This window comes from Lampris incognitus, chromosome 8, assembly GCF_029633865.1.
Source record: "Lampris incognitus isolate fLamInc1 chromosome 8, fLamInc1.hap2, whole genome shotgun sequence".
Lineage (NCBI taxonomy): Eukaryota > Metazoa > Chordata > Actinopteri > Lampriformes > Lampridae > Lampris > Lampris incognitus.
The window spans coordinates 51,286,085-51,302,102 of record NC_079218.1 but is presented as its reverse complement, the minus strand read 5'-3'; the positions used below and the strand labels follow the sequence as shown (position 1 = coordinate 51,302,102).

The 16,018-nt window shown below is 46.8% G+C and overlaps 1 protein-coding gene across 3 annotated transcripts in view; it reads left to right on the top strand.

Annotated features, from left to right (window-relative positions):
- The window catches only part of ubash3ba (ubiquitin associated and SH3 domain containing Ba), a 50,055-nt gene extending 36,182 nt beyond the window's left edge, over positions 1 to 13,873 (top strand). The window contains exons 3-14 of one of the 3 annotated variants that reach the window (XM_056285280.1): positions 208 to 394; positions 2,038 to 2,236; positions 2,363 to 2,532; positions 3,392 to 3,600; positions 4,365 to 4,491; positions 5,281 to 5,401; positions 5,524 to 5,646; positions 6,489 to 6,581; positions 11,305 to 11,449; positions 12,019 to 12,125; positions 12,247 to 12,356; positions 12,492 to 13,873. In XM_056285280.1, the coding sequence (XP_056141255.1) occupies positions 208 to 394; positions 2,038 to 2,236; positions 2,363 to 2,532; positions 3,392 to 3,600; positions 4,365 to 4,491; positions 5,281 to 5,401; positions 5,524 to 5,646; positions 6,489 to 6,581; positions 11,305 to 11,449; positions 12,019 to 12,125; positions 12,247 to 12,356; positions 12,492 to 12,629 (1,729 nt within the window). In that variant the 3' untranslated portion in view covers positions 12,630 to 13,873. Of the gene's footprint in view, positions 1 to 207; positions 395 to 2,037; positions 2,237 to 2,362; positions 2,533 to 3,391; positions 3,601 to 4,346; positions 4,492 to 5,280; positions 5,402 to 5,523; positions 5,647 to 6,488; positions 6,582 to 11,304; positions 11,450 to 12,018; positions 12,126 to 12,246; positions 12,357 to 12,491 lie in introns of all 3 variants that reach the window. The other 2 variants (XM_056285279.1, XM_056285281.1) reach the window with 2 other exon arrangements.
- Positions 13,874 to 16,018: the final 2,145 nt, after the last annotated feature.

The window sequence follows — 16,018 nt, the reverse complement described above, 5'->3', positions numbered from 1 at the left end:
GACTGAGTCGCAAAAAGCCATAAATGTTAGAAATATTAAGCCTCCTGAAAACTCCCAACACTGTAACACATGTGTATTTTTTGCACTGTCATAATGCTGATGCCCCCTGCTGGACATGACTGGTCCTAGTTCTTTTTTTTTCTTTTTTTTTATCTGTCTGATCCCTTTCCTGAACGTGCATCCTAACGGTGCTGTTGGTTGGCCCAGGCTCTTCTCCCACGTGGATGACCCCTTCTTGGATGACCCCTTACCCAGGGAATATGTGTTGTACCTGCGCCCCAGTGGACCACTTCTCCACCAGCTCACACACTTCTGGCAGAGGTCCCGCCTCCACTGTGGCAAGAACAAGGCTCACAACATCTTCCCCCACATCACCCTCTGCCAGTTCTTCATGGTCAGTGTCAACCTGAATGTGTTTTTGCCATTTGTTTTTGTTTGTGCTGAGGGAGAGGGATTCAGTCTCAGAATAATGGAGTGGCGTTTTCATTGCAGTATGTTCATGTAGGCTTCTACCATGCAGTGGTGATGGACAGGTTGACGGACGAGATCAGGCAGGAGTCTCCGTGGACTATGATGTTTGAAGATGACATTGTGATCTGTAGCGAGAGTAGGGTGCAGGTTGAGGACAGCCTGGAGAGGTGGAGGTATGCACTGGACAGAAGAGGAATGAAAGTCAGTAGGAGCAAGACGGAATACCTATGTGTGAATGAGAGGGAGGACAGTGGAATGGTCAGGATGCAAGGAGTAGAGGTGACAAAGGCATATGAGTTTAAATACTTGGGGTCAACAATCCAAAGTAATGGGGAGTGTAGAAGAAAGGTGAAGAAGAGAGTGCAGGCAGGGTGGAGTGGGTGGAGAAGAGTGTCAGGAGTGATTTGCGACAGAAGGGTACCAGCAAGAGATAAAGGGAATGTTTACAAGATGGTTGTGAGACCAGCTATGTTATATGGTTTGGAGACGGTGGCACACGAAAAGACAAGGTGGAGCTGGAGGTGGCAGAGATGAAGATGATAAGATTTTCACTGGGAGTGACGAAGGACAGGATTAGGAACGATTATATTAGAGGGACCGCTCAGGTTGGAGGGTTTGGAGACAAAGCAAGAGAGGAAAGATTGAGATGGTTTGGACATGTGTGGAGGAGAGATGCTGGGTATATTGGGAGAAGGATGCTGAATATGGAGCTGCCAGGGAACAGGAAAAGAGGAAGGCCAAAGAGGAGGTTTATGGATGTGGTGAGGGAGGACATGCAGGTGGCTGGTGTGAGAGAGGAAGATGCAGAGGGCAGGAAGAGATGGAAATGGATGATCTGCTGTGGCGAACCCCAATGGGAACAGCCGAAAGAAGTAGTAGTAGTAGTAGTAGCAGTAGTAGCAGTAGTAGTAGTAGTAGTAGATGTTCATGTAGGCTTCTAAGGTAAGATACCTGGTATTTATACAGGATGAGCCAATAAGAACTAAGGCGTAAGTCTATCCTGAGACTCCAGCACAGCTTCAGTCCTGCTTGGAATACTGTCATGCAAGTCCTGAACTTTGTGTATTGGGATACTAAGACAGTTCTTCTTGAAGAAGTTCTCTAGATCTTTTAGGTTTTGGTTCAGGATGAAATCTGCTTTACACTCAAGGCTCAGCATTTTCAGTTTTTATTTTTCCAAGCCATCCAGCATGCAAAATTTCGCCACAAGAGGACACTGTTACATAACCTCACATGAAAAGGAACAACTTTTGGATCCGTGGAAACATAAAATCCGGGTGAAAATCAGTCTAAAAATCTGGGTATTTTTCGGTGAAAATCGGTAAAAACCGAAAACACTGAGCCTTGTTTACACTCTTGAGCATGCATGAAGACGTGCTCTGCACTTTGTGCTCTAGAATGCATTAATACAGAACTGTATTTAGATTTATATGACAATTATACTGGAAACAATACCAGTTTAGTTTGACGATGTGACAGTGGATTCTGTTCCTTTCATGCCCAAATCTTAATGTGTTGATGCCAATTGCCCCCCCCACCCCCACCCATTTCATTTCCTGTGTCCAGTGTGCAGATGGGAAGGTGGAGGCTCTGACTGAAGCTCTCCAGAACACTGTGGCTAAGTGGAGGGGCCGGTTCCCTACACCCCTCCCTCTGGAGCTCTACACCTCCTCAAATTTTATAGGCCTCTTTGTCGAGGAACAGGTGGCTGAAGTGCTGAAAAGCTTCGCTGCTGATTTTGCCACCGAGGCGGCGGATAAAGCAGGTTGGGATGCGTCTCTTTCTGCCCCTTTTGATGAAAACAAACTAAAACAGGACAGAATGCATTTGTGTATTGTGCTCTATATGAAGGACAAGAGTTGCCAAAACCTTCTGCTTCCTCTGTGTCCAGATGTCCATGTGGAACCCCATAAGAAACAGCTTCATGTCACCTTAGCTTACCACTTCCAGGCCAATCACCTGCCCATGTTGGAGAAGTTGGCCAAGAGCGTGGATGTCTCCCTGGGCTGTGACTGGCTGGCCGTATTGTTCTCCAGGGACATTCGATTTGCTAATCATGAGGTATATTTTGCCCCATACTTTTTGAAATCAGCAGTCCCTTGCTCAATAGTTTGTCCATTTTTTTTGTGGCTTTTTCCCCCTCCTTTTCTCCCCAGTTGTACTTGGCCAATTACCCTATTTTTCGAACCGTCCCGGTCACTGCTCCACCCCCTTTGCCGATCTGGGGAGGGTTGCAGACTGCCACATGCCTCCTCCGATACATGTGGAGTCACCAGCCGCTTCTTTTCACCTGACAGTGAGTAGTTTTACCACAGGGATGTAGCATGTGGGAGGATCATGCGATTCCCCCCAGTCCCCCGTCCCCCAAACAGGCGCCCCTACCGACCAAAGGAGGTGCTAGTGCAGCGACCAGGACACATACCCACATCCGGCTTCCCACCCACAGACACGGCCAACTGTGTCTGTAGGGAAGCCGGACCAAGCCAGAGGTAACACAGGGATTCGAACCGGTGATCCCCACGTTGGCAGGCAATGGAATGCACTGCTACGCTACCCGGGCAGTTTGCCCATTTCTGATTGGTTATTTCTGGTGATGGGTTAAACATTTAAATGTGACCATTGTCTTGTATGGATGCACTTAGTGGCCGGTTTGGATGCATACATTTGTGTCACATCTCTGTAAGATCTTTTATAAGCAGATATGGACCAGGTCTTTATTTTTCACTTCCTGTGGTTCTATCTAGTTACATCTCTCTGAATGCAAACCAGCATTTCAGAACATTCATGGAGGGATGCTGTGTGACAGAATTAATTCTTATTGAACGTGATTTCAAATCACATCAAAATGGCAGGTGTAGTAGCAGCCTTTAACCACTGTGTGGACCCCCCCCTGCCCCTACCTGGCTTCTGTATTCTTTAGACACTGCAGGTCATGTACCCATACGTGCCTCAGAACGAGGATGAATTGGAGCTGGTGCAAGGGGACTTCATCTTCATGTCGCCGGTGGAGCAGGGTGGTGCCAGTGAGGGCTGGGTGTATGGCACCTCCATGAGCACTGGACTGTCCGGCCTGCTGCCTGAGAACTACGTGAATCGTGCTGATGAGTGTGACACCTGGGTCATTCACGGGTAAGGAAGAGAAACCGAGCACCTATACAACCAGCCTACCAGCGGTGTTAGGCAGTCCACTTGAGTCCATTTGACAATAATAATAATAATAATGATAATTTCATTTATTTGGCACCTTTCAAAAACAAGGGTTACAATGTGCTTTGCAAACAAGATAAAACTTAAGACGGGCAGCACGGTGGCCCAGTGGTTCGCACTGTTGCCTCACAACAAGAAGGTCCTGGGTTCGAACCCCAGGTCCTTTCTGTGTGGAGTTTGCATGTTCTCCGCCGTGTCTGCATGGGTTTCCTCCGGGTGCTGCGGTTTCCCCCCACCGTCAAAAAAGCATGCATGTTAGGATTAATACTCCTGTCTGTGCCCCTGAGCAAGGCAGTGGAAAGAAGAACCGGAGTTGGTCCCCGGGTGCTGCAGCTGCCCACTGCTGCTATACAATAGGATGGGTTACATGCAGAGAACACATTTCACTGTAACCTGTAGAATGACAAAAATTAAATGACTTTCTCTCTTCCTCTAATAGTAGATAAAAATAAAAGAAGTAAAAGTTAATCACTCATAATAAAGGGAGAGAGACGGATGGAAAATAGCAAATTAAGTTTAAAAACAATACACCGTGCACACCCACAGAGATGAAATGAAATTGGACTAAAGTTATACTGACTAGACAGAATGAAGGAGTGGAGCGGTGTAGCCAGGGGTAAGAGTACCTCGTCAGTCTGTATCCTTACATGTGCTTGTTGGAACTTCAGGTCTCACTCCCTCCTCAGCTGTGTCTCCCCGTCCAACTCCGGCAGCCTTGTGGATGAGCTGCTGTTTGATGGACAGGTGGACAGCGGCGTCCTTGACAGCCTCGGAGATCCACCCAGCCTCGGTGTCCTCTGTCCACCAGTGCAGGTACAGAGCCATGGTATACATGCCTTTCTCCTGTGGCCTGCCGACAACCATTTTTATTTCCATGCTAGCCGTCACATAGGTGAACTGAAGGAGGAGGGGTCCATAGTTCCTCGCCGTTCACATGGACAAGATGTCTAAAGTTGTAACCCACTTCAAATTCAGTTTTCCTTATGCAACACTTTCACAGGGTTGTCTATCAAATAATGATCTTTAGGCGTCCGGGTAGCGTAGCGGTCTATTTCGTTGCCTTCCAACATGGGGATCGGCGATTCGAATCCCCGCGTTACCTCCAGCTTGGTCAGGCGTCCCTACAGACACAATTGGCCGTGTCTGCGGGTGGGAAGACATATGTGGGTATGTGTCCTGGTCACTGCACTAGCGCCTCCTCTGGTCGGTCGGGGTGCTTGTTCGGGGGGTAGCGTGATCCTCCCATGCGCTACGTCCCCCTGGAGAAACTCCTCACTGTCAGGTGAGAAGAAGCGGCTGGCGACTCCACACGTATGGGAAGAGGCATGTGGTAGTCTGCAGCCCTCCCCGGATTGGCAGAGGGGGCAGAGCAGCAACCGGGACGGCTCGGAAGGGTGGGGTAATTGGCTGGATACAATTTGGGATAAAAAGGGGGGGGGGAATCCCCCCCCCCCTCAAAAAAAAAATCTTCAAAGTGCAAGCCAGAGGTAGTGATTAACAGGGTGCACCTCATACTAGCAGTTCACATTTTCAGAACATCCTAATTGAAGCTAAAGATTGTTGAATTTTGATCAGTTTAAGTATTAACAACTTCCCTTTAAGACGACGAGGCCCAGCAGCCAGTCCTGCCTGCCCAAGAGGAGCCTGTTTGTGTGCCGCCATGGAGAGAGGATGGATGTGGTGTTTGGGAAACAGTGGGTCACTCAGTGCTTTGACTCCAAAGGTTGGTCTGAGTAACTCATGCGTAGAAGAAGACATTCGTCTCACCTCGTGTTTGTCTCGAGGCCTGTGATACTGTCTCACGTGTCTTCTCTTTCTCTGTGTACTTCCCATGTGTATGTACAGGAAGATATATTCGCTCTAATCTCAACATGCCACCCAGCCTGCAAGCCCGGAGCGGAGGATGCCGTGACTACGATAAAGATTGTCCGATTACTGTGTTTGGTTCCACGCAGGCCCGACTCGTAGGTTGGTAGTACCACGTTTTGTTGTTTTCATTCATATTCATAGTGGAATATCTTCACACAGCTCCCTCTATAGGTAGGGAGGGGGATATGGTAAAAACATGTATACCACTCCATGTTATCTTATCTTTTATGTAAAAGCAACCGGGGGGGGGGGTGTCCGGGTGGCGTAGCGGTCTATTCCGTTGCCTACCAAGACGGGGATCGCCGGTTCGAATCCCCGTGTTACGTTTGGCGTGTTCGGGCATCCCTACAGACAAAATTGGCCATGTCTGCGGGTAGGAAGCCGGATGTGGGTATGTGTCCTGGTCGCTGCATTCGCGCCTCCTCTGGTCGGTATGGGCGCCTGTTCATTTGGGGGGGGGGGAACTCCTCACTGTCAGGTGAAAAGAAGCGGCTGGCGACTCCACATGTATCGGAGGAGGCATGTGGTAGTCTGCAGCCCTCCCCGGATCGGCAGAGGGGGTGGAGCAGCGACCGGGACGGCTCAGAAGAGTGGGGTAATTGGCCAAGTACAATTGGGGGAGAAAAGGGGGGGGGTCGTTACTGTCAAGTAGGACTTTCCTTGGAAAAATGAGGCGTACTGTTTTAGGTCTTCACAATAGAAGCCAGATGCACAACAAAGCAGCAGGTCGTGGTGAGGGTGAACACCAGGCAGGTCTGGCAGACCAGCCAGTAGGAGGCCTTCACTAACAGACAGCACCACATCAACTGTTAAAACTCAACCATATTCATTTGTTTGGCAGTGGAGAATTCCCAGTATCAATGTCCTTGAATGATGTGTTTTCTGTTTTTTGATTTTTTTTTCTACTCTTTATCTATTTTGGGGGGGCGGGGTCTTCCCAGGCGAGGCCCTTTTGGAAAGCCACACAACAGTGGACTTTGTTTACTGCTCCCCCTCACTGCGCTGTGTCCAGACTGCTCAGAACATGATACAAGGTTGGACCCCCTTAATCTTCATCACTGTCACTGTGCTCTGACGAACACAACCATGCTCATGTCATGTATGCACTCTCTCCAGCTGCGTCTCATCGTTGTACTTGACACCATGTTGCATCATACTGTTGATTTCTGTGTTGCCTGTTAGAAAACGTTGGGCACTTTGGTGTCAGTAGCATTAACATAGGATTAGCAGAAACCCTAAGAGGTGGAGAAACATTCCATGGTCTATCTGGGTGGTGGTGCCAATATTTTTAAGGACTCATTCCAGGGACTATAAAGTTGGACCGAAATTGGGCATCCGGGTAGTGTGGCGGTCTATTCCGTTGCCTACCAACGCGGGGATTCCGGTTCGAATCCCCGTGTTACCTCTGGCTTGGTCGGGCATCCCTACAGATGCAATTGGCTGTGTCTGTGGGTGGGAAGCCGGATGTGGGTACGTGTCCTGGTCGCTGCACTAGCGCCTCCTCTGGCCGCTGGGGTGCCTGTTCAGGGGGGGACGGGGGAATAGCGTGATCCTCCCACGCGCTACGTCCCCCTGGTGAAACTCCTCACTGTCAGGTGAAAAGAAGCGGCCGGTGACTCCACATGTATCAGAGGAGGCATGTGGTAGTCCGCAGCCCTCCCCAGATTGGCAGAGGGGGTGGAGCAGCGACCGAGATTGCTCGGAAGAGTGGGGTAATTGGCCAAGTACAATTGGGGAGAAAAAGGGGGGGGGGGTGGTTGGACCGAAATTGAAGCGCTAATGTTTTCTAATGTCACTTATTGCTTCACTTGTCATGCATTTTGTAGTCTCTTTCTAATGAAAAAAAAATAGTATAACATAAAATTCAGTTTTGAGATTTTTCTATTTTAGATCTCCTAGTTCAGCTTCTCTCAGATGATCTTTTTTCTGACACTCATGATGTCATCAGACATACTCATTTACATACAGCCAATCAGATCATATCATCAAAATATGAAATCCCGCCTACCCTCACCGCCAAGCCTTGCTTGTACTTGTCAATCAAAAGTCAGCTCATGAATATTAATGAGGAGTATACCACGCCCACTCGGTTCTTGAGACAGCTTAGAACAGTTATGGATAAAGGTACAACAAAACACAATATTAGTCATCTACAAGTGAAGTTGCTGAAAGTTTTATCATGATGTGTCCAAGGTTGTTGGACATGAAAAGTTACATCGGATTATTGATTTCATCACTCACTCTCACTCTCGCGCTCACTCGCTCTCTCACATAATGACAAAGTGAAAAAGGTTTTGTAGAAATTTTTGCAAATTTATTATAAATAAAAGACAGAAATATTGCATGTACATAAGTATTCACACCCTTTGCTATGACACTCAAAATTGAGCTCAGGTTCATCCTGTTTCCACTGGTCATCCTTGAGATGTTTCTACATCTTGATTGGAGTCCACCTGTAGTAAATTCAATGGATCGGACATGATTTGGAAAGGCACACATCTGTCTATATAAGGTCCCACTGTTGACAGTGCATGTCAGAGCAGAAACCAAGCCATGAAGTCAAAGGAATTGTCTGTGGACCTCCGAGACAGGATTGTATCGAGGCACAAATCTGGGGATGGGTACAAAAACATGTCTACAGCTTTGAAGGTCCCGAAGAGCACAGTAGTTTCCATCATTTGTAAATGGAAGAAGTTTGGATCCACCAGGACTCTTCCTAGAGCTGGCCGCCCAGCCAAACTGAGCAATCGGGGGAGAAGGGCCTTGGTCAGGGAGGTGACCAAGAACCCGATGGTCACTCTGACAGAGCTCCAGCGTTCCTCTGTTGAAATGGGAGAACCTTCCAGAAGGACAACCATCTCTGCAGCACTCCACCAAACAGGCCTTTATGGTAGAGTGGCCAGACGGAAGCCTCTGCTCAGTAAAAGGCACATGACAGCCTGCTTGGAGTTTGTCAGAAAGCACCTAAAGGACTCTCAGACCATGACAAACAAGATTCTCTGGTCTGATGAAACCAAGATTGAACTCTTTGGCCTGAATGCCAAACGTCACGTCTGGAGGAAACCAGGCACCTCTCATCACCTTGCTAATACCATCCCTACAGTGAAGCATGGTGGTGGCAACATCATGCTGTGGGGATGTTCTTCAGTGGCAGGAACTTGGGAGACTAGTCAGGATCGAGGGAAAGATGAATGGAGCAAAGTACAGAGAGATCCTTGATGAAAACCTGTTCCAGAGCGCTCAGGACCTCAGACTGGGGCGAAGGTTTACCTTTCAACATGACAACGACCCTAAGCACACAGCCAAGACAACGAAGGAGTGGCTTCGGGACAAGTCTGTGAATGTCCTTGAGTGGCCCAGCTAGAGCCCAGACTTGAACCCCATTGAACATCTCTGGAAAGACCTGAAAATAGCTGTGCAGCGATGCTCCCCATCTAACCTTACAGAGCTCGAGAGGATCTGCAGAGAAGAATGGGAGAAATACCCCAAATATAGGTGTGCCAAGCTTGTAGCTTCATACCCAAGAAGACTTGAGGCTGTAATCGCTGCCAAGGGTGCCTCAACCAAGTACTGAGTAAAGGGTGTGAATACTTATGTACATGCAATATTTCAGTTTTTTGTTTTTAATAAATTTGCAAAAATTTCTACAAAATCTTTTTCACTTTGTCATTATGGGGTATTGTGTGTAGATTGATGAGAAAAAAAAGGAATTTAATCCATTTTGGAATAAGGCTGTAACAAAACAAAATGTGGGGAAAGTGAAGGGGTGTGAATACCTTCGGCATGCACTGTATAACAAGTCCAGTTGCACTTGATTCAATTCCTTTGGATAACTATGACCTGGATGAATGAGAACATTCACAGACATGTAAATTCATACTGCCTCATTTATCGGCATTTATTTATTTAAGGAGTTGTTCCTTATCCAATACGAGGGTCTAAGACAGGATGTGGTGTTGCTGTAAAGCCCCATGCGGCAATTTTTTAAAAAAATTGTGATAATGGGCCATACAAATGAAATTGACTTGACATTCTTTAGTTCTGTCATCCTGCACTATGGCTGTACCCTAACAAAAAGAGGACGAGTGATCTTCTACTGTGGAGTTGAAGCTACCCAAAAGCATATTGTTGTACACATTGTTCTAAAAATGCTCAGCTGTTATGGATGAAATTTAACTCCTTCTCCTCACAAAATTCCACCTGACCGTTCCATTTCATTCAGGTATATGATATATATACGATATATATCATATACCTGATATATGTGTATAATTCAGACATATGACGGACAAGATCAGGCGGGAGTCTCCATGGACTATGATGTTTGCGGATGACATTGTGATCTGTAGTGAGAGTAGAGTGCAGGTGGAGGAGAGCCTGGAGAGGTGGAGGTATGCACTGGAGAGAAGAGGAATGAAAGTCAGTAGGAGCAAGACGGAATACATATGCGTGAATGAGAGGGAGGACAGTGGAATGGTGAGGATGCAAGGCGTAGAGGTGACGAAGGCATCTGAGTTTAAATACTTGGGGTCAACTGTTCAAAGTAATAGGGAGTGCAGAAGAGAGGTGAAGAAGAGAGTGCAGGCTGGGTGGAGTGGGTGGAGAAGAGTGTCAGGAGTGATTTGCGACAGAAGGGTACCAGCAAGAGTTGAAGGGAAGGTTACAAGATGGTAGTGAGACCAGCTATGTTATATGGTTTGGAGACAGCGGCACTGATGAAAAGACAGGAGGTGGAGCTGGAGGTGGCAGAGTTGAAGATGCTAAGATTTTCATTGGGAGTGATGAAGAAGGACAGGATTAGGAATGATTATATTAGAGGGACAGCTCAGGTTGGACGGTTTGGAGACAAAGCAAGAGAGGGGAGATTGAGATGGTTTGGACATGTGTGGAGGAGAGATGCTGGGTATATTGGGAGAAGGATGCTGAATATGGAGCTGCCAGAGAAGAGGAGAAGAGGAAGGCCAAAGAGGAGGTTTATGGATGTGGTGAGGGAGGACACACAGGTGGCTGGTGTGACAGAGGAAGATGCAGAGGACAAGAAGAGATGGAAACAGATGATCTGCTGTGGCGCCCCCTAACGGGAGCAGCCGAAAGTAGTAGTAGTAGTAGTAGTAGATATATGCCAAATCGCAGAAGTTCACATACTGTAAATGCCGTTTCATGGGACCTTAAAGTGAAAATGGACAACAGTAAACACATGGCTTACACAGTCTGATGGGCCATGTCATGTAGCTACATAAAAAACCTGTTACACAACTTGATATCTTTGAGGGATACAAGCTCGGTGGAACGATAACAGGCGGGATGAAACAAAGAAATGAAGTCTGTCAAAATGTGTAACGTAAAAAGTATCACAAACTTGATACATATCAAAGGCCACGTTGATCTGATTCTATTTGGTGGAGACCGTGAGTATCAGTAGAATATGTAAAACAAATCTGAAGCCCAAGTTTTTATTTTATTTCATTTTATTCTTTGGATTTGAACAGATAACAAGCCCGTCCTTTTAAGTTGAGTATAGGCGAGGAAGACAAAGTTACAACATATCAAGTCCAAGTGTTTCTATCAAGGTATTTATGGGGATTCTACTGGATATAAAGATAGGGCAGCATGGTTCACAGTCCAGACTCCCAGCTACAGAGTCTCACTGACATCCACCTGGCTGGCTGATTCTTAGGATGACCTGATTCTTCTGAAGAAACATCTTCAACAAGTAGAAGTTGCTCCTCTCTTTCACGTAATCCCATCCTCTCTTAGGTCTCCAGCAAGAGGGTAAGACTAAAATCCGCGTGGAGCCTGGATTATTTGAGTGGACGAAATGGGTTTCAGGCACCTCTTTACCTTCTTGGATCCCTCCAGCTGAGCTGGCTGCTGCTAACCTGAGTGTGGACACAACATATAGGTATGCCATCATACTGATTCATTAACTATTAAAAATAAGGGACATTTGGGTGGCATGGCGGTCTATTCCGTTGCCTACCAACATGGGGATCGCCAGTTCGAATCCCCGTGTTGCCTCTGGCTTGGTCGGGCGTGCCTACGGAGACAAATGGCCATGTCTGCGGGTGGGAAGCCGGATGTGGGTGTGTGTCCTGTCGCTGCACTAGTGCCTCCTCTGGTTGGTCGGGGCACCTGTTCGGGGGGGAGAGACTGGGGGGAATAGCGTGATCCTCCCACGCGCTACATCCCTCTGGTGAAACATCCTCACTGTCAGGTGAAAAGAAGCAGCTGGCGACTCCACATGTATCAGAGGAGGCATGTGGTAGTCTGCAGCCCTTCCCGGATTGGCAGAAGGGGCGGAGCAGCAACCGGGACGGCTCAGAAAATAGGGTAATTGGCCAAGTACAACTGGGGAGAAAAAGGGGGAAAATTACAAACAGAAAAAAACTATTAAAAATAAGCTAAGAGAAGAGATTCAAACTTTGTAACCAATCTACTGTTTTCATACTCTGACTTTTCTCTTATCCCTAGACCTCATATTTCTATCAATAAGCTGATGGTGTCAGAGTCCTATGACACGTACATCAGCAGGAGTTTCCAGGTGACCCGTGAGATCCTAGCAGAGTGCAAAAACTTTGGTAAGACTGCTATATCTTTCTCCATGACGTGGCGTTCTAAAATAGTGTGAGTGTCCATCGGAAGTGTGGTCTTAAGGTGTTTCTGTTACATGGTGCTTTGTGCGTCCCCTCTTTGACACAGGAAACACGGTCCTGATTGTGGCCCATGCTTCCTCCCTGGAGGCCTGTACCCGCCAGATGCAAGGTCTTAGTCCCCAGAACTCCAAGGACTTTGTCCAAGTGGTCCGAAAGGTTTGCCCACTGCTTCTTTAGCGGTTTCTGTCCCTGTCTGTGCCGGAGGGCTATTGTTACATTTTCTCTGGAGGTTGGTGTCTCTGTAAGAGTAACGTACACATCCTTATCCTCCACCCCTGTTTCTGTATGCAGATTCCCTACCTTGGTTTCTGTGCTTGCGAGGAAATGGGAGACACAGGGGTGTGGCAGCTGGTCGATCCACCCATTCTGCCTCTGACTCACGGACCTAATCACAGCTTCAACTGGAGAGAAATGCTGCTGCAGGACTGAGGAGTACGCAGCTCCACCTTCCTTCTCCGTTTGGCTCCGAACTGTTGAATAAATATTTATTCCCTGCTCTTATTGCTACAAACCCACCCTAACTCCAAATAATGCCCAGCTTCTGTCACAGACTCCATGGAAAATACTCGCTCATTGAGACGAATGCAATCAAACTGCTCATGGATAAGACGATACTGTATGTATGGATGTAGGTGAAAATGTGAGCTACAGGTTGGACTGCAGGACGTGTCATTATCTGCCGAGTTTAAAGTCTCTACACCTTCTAGGGATGCTTAAAGAAATATGGTTATTTTTCGATGTTGGATGGTTTTTGATAGTGTCACTCAGGTTTCGTGCCATGAAAAGTCCTTGTTGAGGTGGCATCTGTGGCTCCTCAGGCTTGGATATGCAGAATTTGGGCTCTGGGCAACAAAAAACAAAAAAAATAGTATATATATATCTGCCACTTCATACACTGTGATGAGAGAGACGAAAACAAAATCCGAAAATAGCTTTCCATTGCTCATAAATATGAAATATTCACAAAAAGATTTGTTTTAATATTTGGTCTGTAAAAGCCCCGTGGAAAAAGCACAACAGAAAAGTGACCCTTGACAATCAGATGTAGAAGTGACCTGCAGTATTTAAGGGCTGACGTTGGTAGGTTAGAACTTGTTTTGTCCCTGTGAATTTCATATCATAATGGAGGTTTTTCAATTTGCATCAAGTTGACTGTAGCCAAGTGCTTTCTGTAAACTTCTCACGAAGGTATTTATACACGGGCAGTATTTTAAGGCAATATGGGTCAATGGATCCATTGGCAATGAATGAATAGACCATCAAGGGTCCATCCATTCATGGACCCCGATAAACGGGGAATAAGCCGCAAGAGGAGGACGAAGATGGACAGTGGATGTTAGGATGCTGTTAGCAATAAGGAAAAATCAGTTTTGGGTGATATCTTGGCCTCTAACAATGAACTGTGTACTCAAAACTTTGCTAGTTTTGTTGATGAGATCATCTGTCTGCACTGACTTAAGATATTCCATGTGCATCATGGCCTTTGGTCCTATCAGTTCCTGAAAGCCTGACTTACAACTTCCCTTTCAAACGTTGGGTACATATTCTCAGTTATGTCACAAAATTTGAGTGCTTGATGTAATACATGCTATTTTTGTATCATTCTGGAATATCCTATTGATTATTCCATTTCATTGCAGGTATCTTCAGAGAATGAAGAAATACGCAATTTCTATAGTTGGCATATCAACTGTTCTGTAACGTGTAGACACACCCCCCCTCCTTATTTTATTATTTTATATTATTTTTGTTATATGGAGCGGTCTAGATACGAATAATTTGTTTCTTGGTCCTGTGTTTTCTGTCAGTTGAAACATACAACCCTATCAAACTGCGTAATATACCAAACGTAAGCAGGTAGTGTAATGTACACCATATGTAATCCTGGAGTAGTTCCCAAGAAAACACTACTGCAAGTGTTACTCCTGAAGCATCTTTATCATATTTTAAGGCCATTTTACCACAGCTTTGGAGAGGATTTAAAGTGATGGCTAAACCCCAAAATGAAGTCTGTCATTGTCTTCTCACCCTCGTGCCATTTGAAACCTGGATTAGTGTTCTGCTCCCATCCAACACTGGAGAAGTTGTTCAAAAAATTTGTCAGAGCAGCTTGCAAACAAGTGCAGTGAATGGTGGCCAAGTCATTAGAGTTCCAAAAACAGCAAAAAAAAGAAAAGCTCGTGCAGCCCAATTTAGATTGGCGAGAGAAAAACGCTGAAATTTAAGCTAATATTTACTGAAGATCTTCCCTTCCCCCTCACTTTCAAACCAGCCGTCTCAGGGCAGCTTGTGAAATAGTCCGACATTTACGTGTACATGGACACGAATTTTCCTCTTTTTTTTTCCGTGACGCTCAGCACAACTTTCAAACTCGCTGAAGATCATGGGTAGGTTAACGTAGCCTTCCGCTATTGGAACTAACCCTAACCCTAACAGTTAATCACAGCGTTTTGTCCTTGTTTTTATTTCTTTATTTTAATTTTAACAGTCCGGTGGGCGGGGCGGACGGGATCCGTTGCATATCGACCTGTGGATTTTAAAGACATCTTTAACATTCTCAACACAAAAACACGAAAGTGTCCTTGGGTAGAAGGTTAGGGAGCAGGGCCACGCCTAGACGGGCGGATCTACAGGGTGGCAACAGGGGGGGCAGCTGCCACCTCTGGGACACAGTCTTGCCACCCCTGTTGCCACCCCATTTATAAATCCGATAATATGTTTTTAAAGTATATTTTATGTACATGCATGGTGAAGGTCAATGAGACCCGCACCAAACTCATCTCAAACAGAAGTCACCGATTTAGAATCCCCCCTCCCCCTCACAGGTGCGGATCTACAGGGTGGCAAGGGGTGGCAGCTGCCACCTCTGGGACACAGTCTTGCCACCCCTTTGCCACCCCAGGAAAAAATCTCTAGATCCACTACTGCGCCTAGACCACTTCTCTAATCACCTGGCAAGCCTACTTATACCTGGTCAACCCATCCAGCACCGTTTGTCTCCGTTCTCTTGATGACAGACTAAGGCTACCTCTGAAAGTAACGCAAAAACGAACTTACCATGGCTCCCGAACTGCAAATCAACTCATCCGATTCAGGCAACGATCGTACTTGACACTGATTCTTCTCCAGTCATGTTATTCTCACAGCAGTCAGCCCATAGCCGATCTTCTCACCAAAGCCACTTGCACTCTACGATACACATTGCTCGGCCATGCAGGCACCCTCGTGCAAGCCCATCTAATGAGATCTCTCCAACTCTGACTCGATCCCAGGCTTTCTCTCCTCCATCCACAAGACTCAGGACTGACGGTCGTGACAGACATAGACGACATCGAGACATAAGCCTCCTCGATTCCTCTCCTCGTCAGCGGCCTCCCTCAAGACCATTTCCCAATACCCCTCCTCAGCGCACTTGAGGTGTGCCTCCATCGAACCAGCCTTCTCCACATCCAACTCCCGAAACAAACATCAGAGACTGGAGCGTTGCTTGCCTTCAGATGGCCCTCCGGAGGAAAGGCATTCTCTTCAGTCGCTCTGACAATAAAACTAGGTTCTTTCAACTCTACCTGGCATTACCAGCCACAGTAAACTCTGAGCCTCCCGCGCTTCCAGTATCCTCACCTGAACTACCCACCTCCAGGATCATCACTCGTGAACGTCACGGAGCCTCCTCCTCCAGGGCCACAGCCAGCACCATCAGCCCCCCCCCCCAACTTTCCTTTCCTTCGCTAGACATCATATGTTTATCTGCAAGTTTATCAGCCACGTTCAAACGCGCTTAAAAGTTTCACTCCTCTACCATCCAGACTTGCTTGTCG